At 48.4% G+C, this 20,794-nt stretch overlaps 1 protein-coding gene across 10 annotated transcripts in view; it reads right to left on the bottom strand.

Moving 5' to 3' along the window:
- ADGRB1 (adhesion G protein-coupled receptor B1) overlaps positions 1 to 20,794 on the bottom strand; it is a 280,813-nt gene that overhangs the window by 66,497 nt on the left and 193,522 nt on the right. For 7 of the 10 annotated variants that reach the window (XM_015617986.3, XM_015617989.3, XM_015617992.2 and 4 more), the window contains 2 exons: positions 1,239 to 1,342; positions 15 to 110 (listed from right to left, as the gene is read on the bottom strand). In XM_015617986.3, the coding sequence (XP_015473472.1) occupies positions 15 to 110; positions 1,239 to 1,342 (200 nt within the window). The remainder of the gene's footprint in view (positions 1 to 14; positions 111 to 1,238; positions 1,343 to 20,794) is intronic. The other 3 variants (XM_015617991.3, XM_015617994.3, XM_015617990.3) reach the window with 2 other exon arrangements.

Here is a 20,794-nt window from a genome sequence, read left to right as displayed (position 1 = left end):
AGTAAGGCACCTACCGGCGCTGCTCAGTGCCGCCCAGCCTGAGGAAAAGCAGGAGAGGACAAGGACTTGAGCACATCCAATGATACCCCAGGCACGGAAAAACCTGAGTTCTAGATAAACGTTATCATGATCAGTCTTCAGCTGCCAAAATTAACCAGGCACTATGCACTGTCACAGTATCAACAAAAAAAAAGATGCATTTTTTTTTTTTCTCAGTTTTTTACTCTCTTGTTTCTTTCCTCTACCAAAGCGCAGAAAAAGTCATCTCAATTCAATCTCTAAATGGAATTTACCCTTTCCTCCCTACTCAGAAGAAGCACTGCATGAATTAAGAGCCTCACACTGATCCCTTCTCCCAAAAGGATCACCAATAATACCCAGCAGTACTCCCTGCAACCACTCCATTTGGATTTCACATTCACCTAGTTCTGATTTGTCTTTGCCTGGCGTCGAGCCATGAAGGTCTCAGCGTGTTTGCCATGGGTTTAGGAGAGACATGGATCTCGTAGGATAAACTCAGACCTCGTTCAAGGCAATGCAGGGAGAAAATCCCTTGCACACCTCGGGTCCTCCAGCTTAGAGTCACCAGAATGTATCAAACAGGGGCATGGGCCAATTGTTCATCAAAGCTTTGCTTCAAAATCCCTTCAGCCTCCATAAATGACACAATTTTAGGTTCCACCTGACCTGTGTGCAGGAGCTGTCAGCAATGGGATGTACTGAGGGAACCCATATGCATCTGAAGCTGAAGGCAAAACGTAGCTAAAAGGTTGTGGAGTTATTTAGATGATTTAGGGTTTAACATTCTTAAGCTCCTGAAAAGTCCTGTCAGTTCTTCAGGCCAGATGTTTTCATGGCAGGTCACGGAGGCTTGGATGCTCCCAAAGAATTACCTTGCAGCAGCATCTGCCTGCCAAGAGGCCGTGCGTGTCCACCTCGCCTCTGACAAGGTTCCCTGGGGTACACAAAGGCATCAAAACCAGCACGAGGCTTTTGGAAATGGAACAATGTCCCTACATGAGGGCATGGCACTAATTTCACTCTGCTAATTTCTCTGGCACTGAAAGGAGAGAATAATGCCAGCTAAGCCACCAGGATGACTTTCTGCAGGGCCCACTCATTCCCAAACAGTTCCTCCTCAAGCACCAGACACCCAAAACCACAGAGCAAACATTCCAGGATCCGTGTAGGTCAAAAGACAGTTACTTTCCCCAAAAAGAAGAGAATGAAAGCCATACCTCCAAACAGAGACATAAATGATAATCAACAGCAAAAGTGTCAGCGAGGATACTCCACAGCCTACAATTAACGTGACAGAAGGAACCAGCACCTTTTCCATGTTCTGAAAGAGAGAAAGTGAGACATTAAAAATTAAGTTCAGCCAGTTCTACCACGAAAATTTCATGGCAAGAACTTTCCTGTTTGTTGGTGTGTCCACTTAGCTGACCTTCACATCACACTGTGCACACAAATAAGCAGGGAAGGAGACCAGGATCTGTTTCTGCTTGACCCAGCCTTTTTTAAAATTTTTTTAAAAATTTTTTATTTATTTGTTTGGACCTGATTCTGCTCCCACAAACCAGTGTCAAGCCTGGGTAACAATATCTGATATTGTTATCTGATATCCAGGGAAGGCAAGCACGTGGAAGGTGTGGGTTGTGAGCGGAGGATCAGACCCTTCATATCCAGTGTGAAACTGGGAAGACAATTAATGAGGCAATAACAGAACAATTACAAACGAGCTCTTCTGGGATGGAGGTGATGAAGGGTGGAGGATGAAAAGAAGGTGAAAGTTTTCCACCAACCACAAACATTCATCTGGAAAAGGATGAAATGAAGCAAGGGAAGGAAAAACAAGACGTGTATCCTGCCCACAGGGACCATCCATCAATTCACCGCTCTTACACCACTACAACGAGGCGTTTTTTCATAGGAGGGGATCACACAGGCTGGAAAACCTGGTGTGGAATGGTTCTTTTTTCCTGACTGAATACAAAAGAGCATCAGCTCTTGCAACATCAAGAGCAAACACAGGCTGTAACCTCTCTAATGGAGTTCTCTGCATCCTGTAACTACCCAACATCTGCCACACTGGTATCACTGAACTCGCCCTGTCCTCAGCGAGGAGCTCAATCCCACTTGGCTTTCTCTGCTGCAGGCTTTTTTCCTTCTCCCCCCTGGCACGCTTCTAATTTCCACATTAGTTATCTCTGCTGGCAGGAAGGCAGAGAAAAGCAGAGCCCCACGGAGAACAGACACCCAAGAACCCTCTATTTAGGGTGATTACACCATTTGCAGAGAGGAGGGAGCCCAGTCAAGGTTGTCATTAGATTGGCACAGCACCAGCACCTCGCACTTCACTCATGGAGATGAGATGGTTTCTGACACAGCAAGGGCTTAGCACAGGAGATTAAAAAAAAAAAAAAAAGAAAAGAAAAAAAGAAAAGTAAATTATGCATGAATTTAGGAATGAAACAGGCAGTCCTCTAAGGACTTGACTACACCGTGTTGTTGGCAGGCATGAGGCTGCTCAGCCTGAACCTCCAGTCAGAGGGATGCCATGGAGCTGAGGCTACAGCAGCTCCGTTCCAGGCTACTGAGCCTTCTGCAAAGCCAAATGCATCAGGCAGGGCTCAGTGCTGCATCAGGCCAGCTCAGAACATGGCCAGAGCAAACCTGTGTCCACAGTCACTACAGGGTTACTCCAGAAAAAGAGATGAACAACCCTGGTGCACAGAGGTCAGAGCAGAATCGTCCCTGAATTTTTGAGGGCTTGGGAGGATCCTCCTTATTTGCTTATTTTGAATGAGGGCACCTCTCACAGCTGGGGGGAATTAATGAGGAAAAAAACTTTCACCATGCCACTGCAAAGAACCCCACAGCAGCTGTCAGGAAGGATGGAACATGAACTTCCAAAATTTAGTGACACACTGTAGAAGCCTGGGAAATAAGGGGATTAATGTGAACGCCTCAAACATGGATGGTCGTGGATCCAACCAAGGATTGCTGGTAATAACACACTGTGAGCAAGCAAGAACATGGCTGGAGAAGGGGCCATGCACAGGTAGGGCAGCACTTTTCTGGGAAAAAAAAAAATCCTTGTTCGGGTTCCTGGAAATCAGCACAACACAGCACAGTCAAGAATTAGGCATGGACTGCAGGTGGATCAAGACCACCAAAGATCCCTGAAGGCTCCAACCCATTTCCAGAAAGGTCTAAAAGAACAGGCTGTGCATGACAACTGATCTGCATGGAAAGAGAGAGACTTCTCTCCAAAGCAGAGAAAACTTTCCTATAAAAAGATACTCCCTGGGCCCATGGGCACCCCAGGACCCCGGACACCCCATCAGCTGGATCAATGCTGGAGCCAGCACTGGTGATTTCTCTTTCTCCCTTTCCTTGCTTCTCCTTTGTTTCTCTCTCCCCATCTTTAATCCTTCTCCCTTTTCCCTTCCACTCTACCCCTTCATCCAAAACTATCTGCTGTGTGCTTGCACCAGATCAGATAATGATGGAGTGTTGCTATTTTGTTCTCAATTCTTTTCCAAATAATTCCTTGTATTCTACTTCTCTTTTGGTGCCACTGGGCAGTGAGTTGATACTTCCAGAGAAAAATTCAGAAAGACTCCAAGATTGCTTTTCTGCATTGTAATATGTAACAAAAGCCCACCGCTGTACATACCTATGGGTAAAGTCATGCTTGCCACTATATATAATTTTGCATTTATCAAATCTGGTTTTCATCTATCATGACTAACATAACAATTTCCAGCTGTAATTCACTTATAAAACTTGGGACCCCTGTGACTTCTGCCATTCCATTTCACCAAAAATTGTGGGTGCTTCCTTCCCCTTAAGGGTGGGATGTCACACACATTCAATGACTTGAGCACCCTGCTGGCACCAAAAGGAGCACGGGTGCTCTGAGGGATCTTCACTGGGTGCAGACCAGCCATGGACAGGAAACCTGAGCCTCACCAATCCCTCCTGCATCTTCCTCCGCTTTGAGATTCCCAAAATGCTCATGAAAGAGACATTCCAGCTCACCTGTGGATTCTTTCCCTAAACTTTTACAGAGACTTGGCTCACTGTGATTTTTAACATCAACTCCTATGACTGTGCTCACACCCTGAGAATTTACTCCTGCAAAATATTCATGCAAGGTTAGAAGCATTTTTTTGAGAACGAGGTAAACATAAATTTCAATGAAAATATCAACGCTTTGATTTTGTCTTCCATCCAGCAAAATTGAATTTGGACGTCATCCAGGCAGAGTGAGTGCTGATATCGCATATTTTGCTCCTTTTAAAATTGAAATGTGGAAAGGACTCTGATTTAGTCAGGTAGGGTGGGGCAGAGATGGATGCAACGTCCTGTAGGAAGCCACAGCTTTGTTTCTCCCCGCTGTAGAGTCCTGGCGGACAACAGCCCTGTCCCACTGCAGAGATAGCTGTGATAAAACCAAGCACTGTGTTCCAAGCACTGTGGAACACCAGATACCCAGCCAAGGATGGCTCCTTGCTCGCTCCCTCCAAGCTCTTTCCCAGGCCTCTCCCTCTCCCTGCTCCCCCCTGACTGCAATTTGAGTTCACATCGCACAAATGGTGGCCTGGGATGAACATTGATTGTGACATTTGATTTAAGTAGGTCTCATTTCACTGACTTTTCATGGGTAACTGGATAAAAGTGGGGGAGGAGCTCCATAAAGCAAAGAAAGCTCAGCATGTAACTCATTCCTGAACCATCCGAGGCTCACCGAGGGAATGGAGCTTGGTTTTTAAGAGATGAGGAGGATGCATCCCTAAATCCCAACACTGCAACCCCAACTGCCCTGCCTTCCACATCCTCCCTGAGATCCCTCCACCCCAGAAGACCTCAGGTTGTCTCACTGTGCCACATCATCCATAACCCTCCCCTAGATCCTAAAGCAAATTAAGGATCTTTTGCATGTACTGGATCATTCCTAGCCCAGATGTTTGCTCCTAGATGAGGCATTACACAAATGATGACTGGCCAAGCTTTAGGGTAGTAACTGATGTCCACCTGCAGCCCATCCCACAGAAAAGACTCTGATCTGCACCTCCTTCTTCATCCTACAAATTTTCACAAGCCCCATGTCTAAAAGAAAGGCTTTTGCTGAAGAGATGCAGGATGAAGCTCACCCCTCCACCCCATGGAAAAGGAAGGATTGGTCCAGCCCTGATGGGATTTTTGCTGGCATCAGGAAGGGGGATAACAACAAAAATGACTGGCTGCAGGAAAAAGAGGAGCTCGCTCCTCCAGGAATAATCAAATTCACAGAAGTCACAGAATGACTAGATGGGAAGAGACCTTCAAGATCATCAAGTCCAACCCATGAATAATCAAGGTTGGAAAAGACCTTTAAGATCAGCAAGTCCAACCATCAACCCAACACCACCACCATGTTTCACCACTAAACCACGTCCCCAAGTGCCACATCCACATTTTTTGATCACTTCCAGGAGTACTGACTCTGCCATTTCCCTGTTTCAATTATTTACAACCTTTTCCATGAAGAATTTTTTCCTAATATCCAATCTAAACCTCCCCTGGTGCAACTTGAGGCCACTTACCATTATCCTAAGCAAGTCCTAAAGACTTAGACCCCAGTACCTTAGAATTCTGCTTTCTTCCTTCATTATTAAGGTTTCTTTATCCTCTCTACCTTCTTTCTCAATCCACATCTTCCCTTCAGCAAACAAATCATAATTTGTTTTATTTTTTCCTGACTAATTAAACCCCCTGACAGAAGGTGGTCAGATGACGCAGGATCAGAGCCTTGCGAAGGAAATTTTCTTAAAGAAAGAAAAATGGGAAAATCAAGGTCGGTTTAAAAAATAAAGATGCTACCAACAGAAAAATGTCAAGGTAAGAGAAGGAACAGTCCTATGGGATTTTTTTCCAGCACCACAGCTGAGGAAAAAACTGGTTGTTTGCTGAAGGCAGGACAGGAATAGGATCCCACCTGCCTGGACTGGAGGTGTTCAGAGAGGAACTGCTGAGAGGGGCCATCCAAAAACCCCCTGAAACACAGACACAGCCTGTATGGAGCTGGAAAGAAAACTTTTCCCCGGGCCAGCTGGGAACAGAGCAGGTTGTTCTGAGTCGAAAGAGCTGCCATTCTGTCACCAGGCATGACAGGGGAGGAGGGAGGCAATCAATGACATCAGCCAGGATGGAAATAACGAGCGCTGCTGCCTGGGGCCACTCGCTGTGCTGCCACCTCATCGCTCTGCCTGGCAGGGCAGAAGGACGCTCCTTTCCTTTACCATTTCACCTTGCTTCCTTCTTTTTCCTTCTCTTCCTTTCTCTCTAATTTTTGCTTTCCTTTGTCTTCTCTGTCTCCCTTCCTTTGGCTATTTCCCATGGCGTATTCTGCTTTTTCTTCTTGCTCTTAATGGATTTTTCCGGCCCTCCCCCTTTCAAATTCTCTGCATTTCTCCCTTTCCCTCTCTGGCTTTCTGCAGAACGCTGTGAAAAGCAACTCAATTTGAGTTGTGCTTTTTCCATTACCCTGCTCTAGCTCCAGGGTCACACAGGCTCCAATTAGAACAAAGTACTTCTTAATGCTGAGCAGTTTGCCCCAGACCTTACAACCAAGCTGTTCTTTCTGCTTTTTCCATCCTTGATACCAAGAAAGGCTTGAACAAAGTCTTTACAGGCACAACATCACACCAATAAGATCACAGAAAAAATTAAACCATTTATTCTGCTCTGAAATTAAACACAGGCACAGGAGTTTGGAGTTTGGGGTGGGGGCTGGGTTTTGTTTGGCTTCAGAAATGTGTTTGCTATTCTTAATAGTTGCCTTGAGCCTGACTTCCTGCACATTTGAAATTAAAGATTCATGAAGTCAAAGAACTGCAGGAGCTCCGGTTGCAAGGGACATCTCCAGCTTTACAACCCAATTTGCTGCTTGGAGCAAGACCAGCACTAACATCAGGTGAAGGTGGTGATGGCTTTGTCTGGATTTGGGAATTCTCCAAGATGGAAAGCTCCCATCCCACAGGTGCCCATTCCGGAGCCACAACTCTCCACTGGTGACAAGGTTTTCCCTGAGATCACACAAGGGGAGGTTTAGGTTGGCTATCAGGATTTTTTTTTTTCCACTGAAAAGCCCGGGACAGGCTGCTCAGGGAGGTGGTGGAATCTGCATCCCAGGAAGCGTTAAGGAAATGTCTGGATGTTGCACTTAGGGACGTGGTTTAGCCGTGAACGTGGCGTTACCAGGTTAACGGTTGGACTCGATGCTCTCGGAGGTTTCATCCCAACCTAAATTATTCCATGAACCTCCCGAGCTGCAGTTTGTATCTTTCCCCCCTGTTAAACCACCAGGCGCAAGCCAGAGGAATTTGGTTTTATAATTTTTGTAACTGTCCCACAGGCAGTGACCAGAGTGCCCTTTACATCTTTGCAAGACCAAGCAAGTCCCTCTCCCTCCCCTCACAGGTCACAAGCTCAAAGCAGCGAGGCTCCTTCCACTCTCCTGACACACAACTGGACCAGCTGGGTGGGATTTACTCCAAGAATTGCACAGGAATGGTTTTGCTGTGCCACTGGCCCAAAGGCTTTTTATGACTCCTATGAAGTTTGTTTGGTTTTTTTTTTTAAGGCACACCATATTGATTTCACTGCTGGTTGGACAACTCTTGGCAAAGCAGGGAGAGAGTTGTTAAAATTGCTGGAAAATAATGCTTTTAGCAGGGCTTACAGAAGCAAACAGCTTCCAGAACCAAAGGGTGTGTGTCAGTGCTGGAGAAAACAACCCAGGAGGGTTGAGTGACCAAGAGGTGAATGTGCTCTTGTCAGCTGCCAAAAAGACACTGATTCATTTAATCTCAATTTTGTCAGATTCAGGATTTCTCACCCAGGCTCAGGCCCTGTGGATATCACATTTATACTTCCTCGGGATGGGAAATTTCCATGTACCCTGAGCCTGCTCAAGGGAAAGCTCAATTTTCTCTCCCTGGACCAGGGATTTCTGGGAGTGATTTCAAGACAGGGAAAGAGAGAGAGCAGGACACAAGCTTTTTTTGGTGAATGTCGAGGATTTAGTGAAGGCAGGATTGGGCCAGTGGTGAAAGCAGATTTTTTGGTGGGTCAGCCTTGTCACCCTTGAGGGATTCACTCAACTCAAAGCAGACAACCAGTGAGAAAGGACCAAAACATTCCTTTTTTTCCACAGAATTACAGAACACTTTGGGTTGGAAATGAACTTTGAAATCACCCAATTCCATTCCTGCCATGGGTGGGGGACACCTTCCATCATCCCAGATTGTTCTAAGCCCTGTCCAGCCTGGCCTTGGACATTTCCAGGGATGGGGCAGCCAAAGCTTCTCTGGGCAACCTGTGCCAGGGCCTCACCACCCTCACAGGAAAAAGTTTCTTCCCAATATTTAATATAATTCCACCTTCTCTCAGTTTAAGCCGTTCCCACCTCTGTGGCAGCAATGGCAGTGCCCATGATACAGTTCCATACTGGCTACTAAAATTAACTCTATCCTGAATTAAACCTGTAAAAAATCTTTCTCCACCTCTCTTATCACACATCACACATTGAAAAATAAAAAAAAAAGGTCTCCCCAGAGCCTTCTCTTCTCCATTATTTAACCTCTGAGAAGGGCTCTGAGGTCCCTGCATGAGGGTCACTTAGAGGCATCATTAATAAATCATCTTTTCACACCTTCTTTCTGGAAAATGTGTCACCTTCCCAGCGCAGCCAGTGCGAGCCAGGTCCAGAGGATTTCCACCTTGCCTTGCTTCCCTTGTATCAAGACCTCCCATGTCAAAGCTAATAATCACCCACTATCAGGAGCACATTTCTGGAGCTTTTATGTTACTTTATGTTATTTGGCTGGTCTAACAGGCAATTCTGTGCAATTACAGCACACAGAAATCACCCAGAGAGACGTCTCAACACGCTACTATTTATTAACAATCGCTAATTCTTCAGCGGGTGTTGAGTCCGCTCGCAAGACACAATGTGACAATTTGCTTTTAGCGAACAGCCTTGATGAAGTTTTCAGGGCGGAGGAGTGGTCACTCAGCCTCTCCTTAATGGGAACTGTCAGGATGATTTCCTCCTGGAAATTATTCCTGGCAGGGAATTACAGGAGTTAACAGTGGGCATTATCTACCCGCCAGTCAGCAACGCCATGGTCAGCTCACTGCCTCGCTGGAACTCCCAGGCTGCTCTCCCAGTGCCTCAGTGTCAGTCCTGATGTCAAGGATGGATGGATCAGACCCATATTAATGCTGAGGACCACTCTCCTCCTGACCAGCCAGCTCTTCCCAAACATTTCCACCTTCATTCTTTAAAACACTCTAAAACATTCTAAAAACACTTTATTCGCTTTATTTCTCCCTTTCTGACAGCGCCTCGCTCAGCCAAGCTACTGAAACCCTGGTTTTATGGAGCTCTGATGAAGAACCTTGGGTCACTCTGCATCCCTCTGCCCGCTGTGGGTTGGGAACCAGTGCGAGGAGCCAGGGGACACCAAGGAGGAGAGCGGGGTCTTTTCCCAGCTCGCCCACAGGTCAGCTGTGGACACACAGCCCCATCATTTAAACCAATCTTTTCAAAGGCCTCTCAGCTGATCTGATTTAGGTGGCAAACACTGGCTTTATCTTCTTGGGGGCCTATTTTGATCCCCTGGGCATGGAAGGGAATAATTCTGCCCCTCCATCTCTTTTCCAAAGCTTAATTCAGCTTAGATTCCTGCTGTGTGCAAATGCCTAGGGGGGTTCCTAGGGCTGTGTCAGAACAATCAAGCACCAGCACCTTATTCTCTGCTGTTCTGGACCTTTGGCAAGGATGGAGGAGAGACAGGAGAGAGCTTTTGGCTTAACTGTTTGTGAGCTGGTCCCATGGCAGGTCACGTTTTTAAACCTTTGCTTTTCATGCATATGGAAAAACTGTTCTGTTCCAGCCTTTCCCTTTAAAGCGTGGAGAGGAGAAAATAAAACCACTTTCCACAATGAAGCTAGCAATAATTGAAATGGCCAATTCCTGCATGGGCAGGAGCTCTTTGCTGCTGAGAAAACAGGGGCAGAAGTGAACTTTAATCACGTTCGTGCAGCAGCACTGACACAGGCACTGCGGGAAACAGCAAACCTCAATCTCCCCGTGTCAGCCCTAGGAAAATCAAATGCTCTAGGATCCACTCCACCGCCCTGAGATGAAGTGGTACAATGCAGGTGTTCATACAAACATTCAAAGCAGAGGGGACTTGTCCATAGTGCTCAGTGCAACGTTAATTCTCAAAAACTCCTTGAAATGGGGTTGTGCTGAGGTGAGGGTTGGCTGCTTCTCCCAGGCAAATAGGGGAAATCACCTCAAAATGCACCAGGAGAGGTTTAATTTGGGTATTAGGAGAAATTTCTCTGTTGAAAGGGTGGTTAAGCATTGGGACAGGCTCCCCAGGGAAGTGATGGAGTCACCATCCCTGGAAATGTTAAAAAAATGAAAAGGAATAGATGTGGCACTCTGAGATATGTTTAGGGGGCATGGTGGGATTCAGCTGAAGATTGGACTCGACGATCTTGGATGTCTTTTCTAACCTGAACGATTTTATGATTCATGGACCGTGCCATGTCCTGAACATTGCTGGTTGCCGCAAGCTAAGACACATCCAGGGAACACTATAAAAATTAAATATTAGGGACAATTACAGGAGCTGCTAGAGCTGCTCCTGCTCTAGAGCTGCCTCTGCCATGGAACTTACAATTATTGTCATTATCATAATAATCATTGTTACTACTACCACTATTACCATTACTGGCATTATTTTACCACAGGGACATATGCTCTGTGACTATTTTAAAAATGACTCTTCTTTCTTGCACCTCCCTGCTTGGAATTGTCCTCTCCTTGTGCTACACAGAGAACAACCAGTTCAAATTCCAGAACTGACTTGGAAGCTAGTTGCCCTCATCCCTTGTAGCCTCCCAGCTGAGCACCTTGCAGGGAAATGTGGTAAGATTTACACATAGCTAAAATAAAATAAGTCCATAGCAGACTGGGAATGGAAAATGAGAGTAGAATCCAGACTGTGTTTATCCTGATTTAAGCAGTATTTTGGTTCCATGCCAGGCGACAGCATTTCACCAAATTACTCCAAACCAGCCCGCTGTTTGTTTTACACTATCAGTGACGTGCTGGAGAGTGCTGCCAGACCAGCAGCTCTCCCCACAGCCTGGGAAAAACGTTCCTTCCCCATTCCCGAGCATCCTGCCCTCCGGAGAGACCCGCCTGAGGAGTGGGGCAGCAGCTGAGGTCTCGGTGTCTGCAGGATGGCTCCTGCCCAAGATGTGCAGATCACCCACCTGCCAACCAGCACAGAGAGCAAATATCCACTTTCCCCTCGCCTGTTACAGAGCAGTCCTTAAAAAAACCTTCCTCCAAAGCACAAGGAATGAACATTTGTGCGAAGACTGCACAAGCCATGCCTGAAGCATCTCTTAAAACCTGCCTTTATCCAAGATTCCGAGAATCACAGAATATCCTGAGCTGGAAGGGACCCACGAGGATCATCGAGTCCAGCTCCTGGCCCTGCACAGGACACCCCAACAATCCCATCCGGTGCCTGAGAGCGCTGTCCAAACATTCCTTGTATTGTCAGTCTGACCATTCCCTGGGGGGCCTGTTCCAGTGTCCAACGACCCCCTGGATGAAGAATCTTTTCCTGACATCCAACCTAACCCTCCCCTGGCACAGCTCCAGCCATTCCCTTAGGTCACAGAGAGAAGAAATCGGTGCTGCCCCTCTGCTTCCCCTCATCAGGAAGCTGCAGACCCCAATGAGGTCTCCCCCTCAATCTCCTGCAGGCTGAACAAACCTTAATTATTACTTGCAGATGCTCCCATCTCTCACTTCTCAATCACTGAAGACCCCTGCCCTGGCAATGGCTCCTGACCCAAACTAAAAACCTTGGAGTAAAACGTCCCCAGTTCATTGCCAGTCATCAGAGGCTTTCAGGGGCTTCTTGGCTAAGAAAAGAAGATGAAGGGATTTCAGCCATTTGGTTTGTTCTGCTGTTATGAGGATAATGACAGCTTTATTCCCATCGCAATCTGAGGAGCCCCTGGGATCCCGCGTGTTTCCATCCCCAGCTGGTCACTGGGGAATCACTGGTGCAAATTCCCTCTGTGTGGAGCAGAGATCTCCAAGCAGCCCTCAAGGAATCAGCTTCCAACCCCAGCCCAAAACTCATTCACAGCCGAGTGATTGGAAAGTGAAGCTGTAACAGCCCCTGGATTTACAGCTGTACTGAGCTGATATAAACAAAATCAAAAGTGGCCCCAGCAGTCGGATATTCCCCACCTGGGGAGATGCTGGCATGATTGCCATGTTTAAAAAGAGGGAAAAGATCCATTCATCTTGGAAAATGAAAGCATTGTCTCACTTGTGGGAAAAGAGAGGAATCATTTTGCTCTCACGGATTTATTGAATATATTCCGTATATTCTTGTGGTGAGCAGGGCAGGTAGGCAGCGAGCAATGGAGCTGCAGGCTGAGTTTTGGCTGGCTGTTATCACACCCAGCACAATATCAGTTTCTTGATTAGACACTCCTCACATTTAGAGGGACATTCCGAGCTCAAATATTCCCAATTACAACTCTGACATTACTTTTCCACACATATTGTCCATTTTTGCTTAAAGATTACCAAAATCTTGCCAGCAGGTTTATCCACCCAGCTATTACTTGATGGCAAAAAAGTATGAAGGGCACAAACCTTTCATGCACTGCTTCAATTTGGGCTTAAATGAACATAATAATGACGATATACCCATTTCCTACTGCATGGCAATTTAAGGGCAACCTCAGCCTCTGTGCAGGGCATAAATGGCCCAGAGGTGAAGCAGATTGTCAAATTTCCCTAAAGAATGGCTTCTCCAGGCCAAAGTACAACAGAGATGGGTGCAGAATAATAGAAGAAAGACAAGCAACACTCAACAGTTCACCTGACTCTTTGAGCTCAGTCCCTGAAGTGCTTTGAAAAGGAAGATAATCTCATTTAGCACTGACTCTGACTCCCACCCCACGAGCCCATGAAACCCAGCCTCCAGCACCCACTCGTTACCATTTTCAAACAAGCTCCTTTGTGATGCTCCCACGCCGTCCTCCTGCCTCGGGAGGAGCTCCCCGAGACCCCTCTCGAAAGGCACCCAGAGCCTCAAGCCTGCCCTGTGGAGTCCTGCCCGCTGCGATGCCCAAGCCCAATCCTGGCAGATGCACCGCGACTTTTCCGCGGCTCACCGTGACTAACAACCTTGTGCTGTTTACACGGGCCCCCACGCCCGCCCCCGTGCCGGCATCCCGGGGGCTCCAGATGGAGAATTCAGCTGAAGTTCCCACACTGCTGGGTCAGGGAGGCTTTGTGGCTCAGAGCTGAGCGGGCTGAAGTGGTGCTCTCACAGCTGAAGCCTCCCGGGTGGCACAGAGGTACAAACTGCAGGTTGTAAATAGGAGGTGACAGTGGATCGACAGCTACAGGTGGAAGTGGGAAGCTGCGGACAGACTTTGTGATTTTTGGTTTCCCCACCTGCCTCCAGCACATTCCTCCACCTCCCACCCATGTGCTGCCCCTCTGCCATGCTCCTCTCTTTATAAACAGCAAGGCACAGACACCAAGGGGATCTGCATCACAGAATTCCAGGTAAGACAGTGGAAACAAGCTCAGCTCACACCTCAGCCTGATGCAAAACCATCAAAACCACCCCCAGCCTCTTCAAGAAAATCTTTGCTGATGGAGTCTGGGCTCTTGACTATCTATCCCTGCAGTCAGAAGGTTTTCTCTTGTGCCTGAATTAAATCTCTCACTCCGCAATTTGAGCCCAATCCCCAGCAGACACAGAAAGCAGATTATTCCCTTTCCACAGCCACCTTCAACCTATTTGAAGATTATCATCCTCCTTCCCCTCAGCCTGTTTTCTTTGAGGGAAGAGCCAAAATGTCTCAGAGAGCTCAGCCATCAGTGTGGAGGCACCACACCAAACATCTCTGACACATCATCCTCTCCCACACACCCTCCCACACCCTGGGCCGTGCCAGTCATCCTGCCTGGACCCAGAGCAGAGTAATCCCAGGCAGGTAACACTCACGCACTTGGTTCACATTTCTGGCCCTCAGATCTGCTCACAAGTGAGGCTGAGCGCTGCTTTCCAAGCTCTTAGGAAAGGGGAAAATGGGAATTGGGAAGACCCTGGTGTCCTGGCTGAAATCCACACCTGCTTTAGCAGAGCAGTAAGCTGTGGCAGGGTAATAGGGCAGCTGTCACACTTGCTAGGCTGCCCTCACGGCAACAAGCCATTAAGCACTGCAGCTCAGAATAAGTACCAAACCCCTCGGGAATGCCTGGACATGCAGGATCCCAGGCATCCTCCGTGAGGCTTTAATCTGAGCTGAAGACAGGGGACCAACCCCAGCCCTGCTCTGCTCCTGGGGTCACCTGGTTGATGCCAGTGCCGCTCTCACCTTTCCACTGAGGGGTGAATCTGGCTCGGCATCACTCCTGCACCAGCACTGAATCCCACAACGGCTTTAAGCTCCCAGCTACTTGATCCTGCTCCTCTCCCACGTCCCCTTCAGATGGAGAGATACGGGAGGGTGATGCAGCATTTGCCTGCAGGAGAGTCCCTGCCAGGGCTGCGCTGAGCTCGCCGGCTCCGGCTGGCGGGGGCCGAGCCGCAGCCCCACGCTGCTGCAATCCCACCAGCTGGAGTTTTGTCAGGAGTTAAAGACCTGGGAGAATCCAGCAGCACTGAGCAGGAACTCAGGGAGGGAAGCTGTCAGCTGGGAATATCTCCCCAAGTACCCGGCGGATCGACAGACAGCGAAATCCGCAGACAGCCGCCAAGGAGGTGGGATGCTGCTGGATGACTGCTTATTATGCTGAGCCAAATCCTCCTATTATTGCCTCCTGTGCTACCTGTCTTCTTTTAATATATTCAAGTGTTGTCTCTGCTAGAAGCACAGCACAGCGCTGAGAGGGAATTCCTATCCCACTCGTCTCTCATGCCTTGCCTGCGTATGTTCCAGTATCAATCACTTATTTGCTAATGGGATCTTTTATTAGGGATCTGGGTATGGCACACAGCAGTGGCAATCTCCAGTCAATTCTCCCAGCAGAATAACAAAGCCAGGCAGCCTCTGGCACCTGGAGCACACCGCAAGCTCTGTCAGTGATCCCCTTCCTCTTAAAACCCAACAAAAATGATGTGTGCATCAACTCCCGCATCCTCTCCAAATTCAAATGAGACTTAGCCCGAATTCGCTCTGCAACACAAACTGACAGACTCCACGTCAGTGACAGAGCAATCCTTTAAAACCAGGTGATTTCCAGCACAGCAAAATTGTAGGAATACAATCCAGTGCTTTCTGTTAAGGGGGCACTTCGGAAAAATAATGGACTCCTTTCAAGAGGGAGTTAGACCATGGGTTGGCCCGTTTGGCCCCCTAAGAGCATCACACATCCTGTTTCCTTCTTAATCACATTATGAGAGAGAGTAGGAGGGGAGAACTGTCTGCCCAGCTGGTTCCTACTCTGTCTTCCATGCTATCCACGCCTGCTGAAACTCAGGAGGGCTAAACTGGATTTAGTGAAAAGAGCCTCCCTGCTGAGCACAGCAAAGAGCAGCCCGTGATTTACAGAATCACCAGCTTGCTCCTACAGGCTGCCATGGACCTTGAGGAAAAGCACCCCAGAGAAAACACAGCAGCTGCTCCTGCTGTGGAGCAGGAGATGGGCAAAGCCCAGAAATCCCCAGCAGCACTTAGACCACATCCTTCCCCAATCCCAGCACGGAGCTCTCCTGGGATGAGCAGGAGTCCAGCTGGAGTGGCTCTTTGCCACTCCCACCTTGGCATCTCCACACCCAGGGAGAGTTCAGTGGCAACAGCACAAATTCCCAGGAAATCTTAGGCAACATTTCCAGCTCAAGAGGCATAATCAGCTCCTAAGAGACACTCTGCACACAGCAGCATCCTGGAGAGGACGGGGTGATTGAAGGATGAGGTGCCAGCAGCAGGAGCGCGGGGGCTCGCGGAGCACTTGGACCTCAAAAGCCCAAATGTTCGTGGCTCAGCAATGTTCACCCTGGCACACCTCCTGCCAAGCGGGCAAGAGGAGGCTCCTAATGCTCTGTCAGGGAAATGACAGCACTTGGTGCTTCCTGGAGCACCCTTCAGGCTCGGGGCTCTGTGCAAATGTGGATGCACAGAGCCCGGGATGTCACCTGCAAGGGTGCTGCAGCTGGAGAAAGGGAAGCAGAAAGCAAGGAAGTGTTTAGCTCAAGGTCACAATTTCACTGACAGGCACAGAAAAGCTCTGGCTGTAGCCTCAACAACACACACAAATACTCCAAAGTCTTCCCTAAACCCCAGTGCAACCTGACCAGAGTGTCTCAAAGACTTCCAGCCTGGCAAAACCAAAAACTTCCCTTCCTCAGAAAAGTCTGGCTTCTCTGCAGAAAAAGCAGCACCAATATTAACTAAGTCTCTTGTGAAGAGCAGAACTGTCAGTTCTCAAGGTATGCAAAAGGCTTTGTTCTTACCCAGACTCCAAATTTCACGTGATAAATGATGGAAGGGCATAAATGCTAAAATGTTCACCTCCAAATGAAGTTCTCCAGTGTTATCTAAATTTCCAATTTCTAAATTTCCCATCAACATGTTGTCACAATTGCTACTCCCTTACAAAATATTTGATTCATAACACCAACTTTTTTAAATTTTATTTTATTTTGGTTTTTTTCAGCTGGGAAACCTGTATATTTTCCCTGTGCAAGAGAGGCCCCACAGAATTTTAGGAGCTTAAAATAACCCACCTTGTGTGTGTGCACTGTCCATGAAGTACAGAGAGCTCCTGTAGCACAGGACAATCTTTTCAGGGGGAAGATCCTAGGGACACAAGATTTTTGAAGGTCCCTTCCATCCCAAAATGGGAGGTTTTGAGGGACAAAGAAAGAAATGTGATTTGAGAGAGGAGCTTTATCCCCATGGGTAGGAAGCACACCAGGAAAGGTGCTTCTCCTTCTTGCAAACTGGAGATAACACTGAACAAAGCCTCTTGCAACATCCTGGGATAAAAATCCTGGAATCATTACGGTTGGAAAATATCTCTGAGATCATCAAGTGCAACCATCAACCCAGCACCCAAATGCCACATCCACACACTTCTTGAACGCTTCCAGGGATGGCGACTCCACCACTTCCTTGGGCAGCCTGTTCCAACACCTGACAACCTTTTCCATGAATAAATCTTTTCCTAATATCCAATCTAAACCCCCTCTGGCACAACTTGAGGCCGTTTCCTCTCCTCTCACAGGTCTGCTCACTGTGGGTGCTCAGCTGCCTGGCTAGCACTCTAAAATAAACCCCACAAAACTCCAAAGCTGCTGGGTTTGCCTGTCAGAAAACACCGACATAGAGGTGAGATGTCCCAAAAATTCAGTCCAGGCGTAACAAACTCAGCACCCCTACAAGTTCTTGCCACCAGCTCCACATCTTCATCAAGCCTAGAAACGAGAGGACAGCTCAGATGCCTCTCTCTGATCAGTTTTGTGCAGGAAGGACCAGTAAGGAGGGGGAGAGACAACAGAAATGAACTTTAGAATTTTACTCCAGCCCTAAGGGCTGCAGAAATCACAGAACCACCAGTTTGGGTTGGAAGGGACCTTAAAGATCATCCAATTTCCACGCTGTGCCATGGACAGGGACATCTTCCACCAGACCAATCCACATCATCCAAGCCATCCTTAACCAAGCTTTTAAGCTTGGCTGACTTTATAAAGGCCAAGCACAAAGTGGAAGGCAGCAGAGACAACAAGAGCCAAACTCAAATGAGACAACCAAAGAGTGAAAGGCTTCACTTCTCATCCTCAGGCTCCTGCTTTACCTCCTTCCCACCTCCAAAAATTGCTGAAATATATTGAAAAAAAAACACTACCCCAAGCCTCACATGCAGCTCTGAGGTTTCCTTTTGCCCTCATTCTCTGTTAGCACTGCTACTGTGCAGGTGTAGCACCAAAGGCATTGCCCTTCCAAGACAGGCAGGGTATAAAGCTAAAACAAAAAGACAGTCCCAAAATGCTTGTCTGTGTTCCTTAATTTAAGAGGTTTTAATCTTTCATGATGCTCAAACAGCAGTTGTGCCAAAGCAGGGCATGAGGCTGCTTCTGTCGAGTGGAAGTAGCAGGGGAAATCAAACAAATCTGAACTCCAGCTTTTGAGCTGGATCCGAACAGCTCCATCACAGTTTAGGGATGTCTGTCTCCCAAACTGATTCAAAACACGGCACTTTCAGCCTCCAGCTTCACTGAAATCAAGGGGAACTGCTTCCTTTCCTCCCTACACAAGCAGCTCTCAGGTCCCAGCCCAGGCAAACTGTCCTTGGCCAGTTCGAATCAGCAGCAACAGTCGTCCCAAAAACCTTTCAGAGCCTTTTTTCACTGCAAAGGAGCTGTGCCCATACCAGGGTTACAAATATTTCAAGCTGCCAGGGCCAAAGGCTCCAGAAGGGAGATTTATAGCAATAAATAATATTAATGACACAGGCGGACGGAGCTTCTTGTCCTGAGAGCTCCAAAGGCACATGAAAAACTGCACCATAAATGTCACCACCGCAGACACCAACGATGACGAGATGCCACCTCTGGGGACAGGAGGCAACGTGGGCTTGTTCAGAATGAGATTTGGGGAGGAAAACGAGGGAATGAGGAGCTGGATCAGCACAGCCCTGCAAGCTCACAGGCAGGAGATGGGTCCCAGCTGGCTCAGCCTGGCTGGTGCTCCCCATCACCATCAAACCCTTGGTCTGGCTTAGCTGGGGGACTCAGGAGATATCCAAGCCCCAGTTCCCCCCCTAACACAGCCAGAGGACTCATCCTGATGCTCATGAGTGGACCTGAGGCTGGGAAAAAAATGAGTTGGGAAAACATAACCCAACCAGCAGCCAGAGGAGTCGGAAAGAGGGCAAAAGAAGCAACTTTAGGCCTAAACCCCAAAGGAGCAGCTGCGAGTTTCATTGCAGATATAATAAAACATGCCTGGGGGAAGGAAGCCGTATCCTCCTACAGCCAAGCCCACTCTCAAATGCAGAAATACTTGCAGGGGTGATAAAGGGCTGACACCCACCCTGTGTTATCCAGATAACACCCAAACACCTGCAGCTGAGGGAGCAGCAGCATCTGGCCACATCAAATTAACCATTTTTTCCCCAGGCTATTTAATTAAATAATAGCATAGCTTTGCCTTAGAAGCCTCCCTGCAGCAGAAATCCCAACTTATTTTCCCCAGCTATGCAACCTCCCAAAACTTTGTTCAGGATATCTCGGAGTCCTTCCCATGCAGGGCAAAGCTCACTCATCGATCACAACCTCTGGAGCCAGACTAAAGCTTCTGGAGCTTGGGGTGAAGGGTGAAGCCCTGCTCCCAGGGCAGGTGATAAATCCCACCTGGCTCACCTGAGATCACCCTGTCCTCCTCAAAAAGGTTGGAAACGCTCCTGGAGAGCCCAGCCCAGCAGCTGCCTCCCTGCCCGCTTGATTTATGCTGGGAGGACAAGGAAACAACAACCCATGGAAGAAGATGGGTGCGAGGACGGCAGGATTGAAGCAGCCAGCTGCTTCCAGAGCCCTTCCAAGCGGGAACACACTCCCAATCCTATCTCTGAGCATCCTTCAACCAGGATATCTCTACCTGAGACCACAGCGTTGGTGCCTCTGCCCAGAGGACCCCAAAAGCTGCTCTGCCCAACACCCCAGAGCCCATTTCTCAGCCCTGTGGTGGCTGGGCCTGCTCGTGGCCCGGGCAAACACAACCAACACTGTGTCTTTAAAACCACTTCAGTGCAGATGTTGTTTCCATGGTAACTAGTGGACCAAATACATTAGTGTTTCTAATAATAAACCAAACCTTCATCTTGGAAAATGTGATCCCCCCTCTCCCTTTACCACGCTCACCCTTCCTTTCTTCCTTTCCCCTCCCCTTTTGCCGAATTAAGCCAGCATTTAACAAGCAAGCCATAATTAGTAAATAATTGCAAGGGCCCAGTCACTCCCAGTGCCCAGGCAGATGGAGAAGCTTTAGGTGGAGGAGGGGGGTGGCTTTGCTCTGTGAACCCGGGAACTGCCCAAACAGGGATGAACTACTTAAAAAAAAAAAAAAAAAAAGAAAAAGAAGAAAAGAAAGAAAAGAAAAACTATTTCAAAAACACAAGCTGGAAGAGAGGAGCCTGTGAAGCGTCTTTTGACGACCCCAGTGCAGTCCTTCGTGCCCTGGCACCCTCCCTGTGCTCTGACTCAGGGTGCAGCCGCCCAGCGACAATTTCTAGGAATCTCGCACTTTTTTTCCGGAGGCTCCGTCCGAGACGCGGCACCGACTTCGTGTCCCCGACAAGCGGCCAAAACTTCACAACTCCTCCCCTCCGCGCTCCCCGATTCCGGAGTGGGAACCCTCCACACACACACACACCCCAAAACTGCCTGGGGTAGCGGGAAGGACGCCGAGGCGGGGATGGAGACAGGCGGGGAGGGAGGCGGAGCGGGGCGATTCCGCCCCCCCAAAAATGAGCCACGTGCGGAGATTCCGTGCGTGGGGAGCCCACGGGAGTGAACACGCCTGCGGGGGCCGGTGGCTGCCCACGTTTAGCGGGATTCACGTCCCGAGGCACAGCGCAGGGATGGCAGGGTGGATGGCGAGGACGCGGGGAGCAGCGCGGCAGCACCCGCGATGTCCCTGCGTGCGCGTCCCCAAAGCTGCGGCCAGGGTC

This window comes from Parus major, chromosome 2 (genome assembly GCF_001522545.3).
Source record: "Parus major isolate Abel chromosome 2, Parus_major1.1, whole genome shotgun sequence".
NCBI classification, from domain to species: domain Eukaryota; kingdom Metazoa; phylum Chordata; class Aves; order Passeriformes; family Paridae; genus Parus; species Parus major.
The sequence above is the reverse complement of the archived record's forward strand: the minus strand, read 5'-3'. Positions and strand labels throughout refer to the sequence as shown.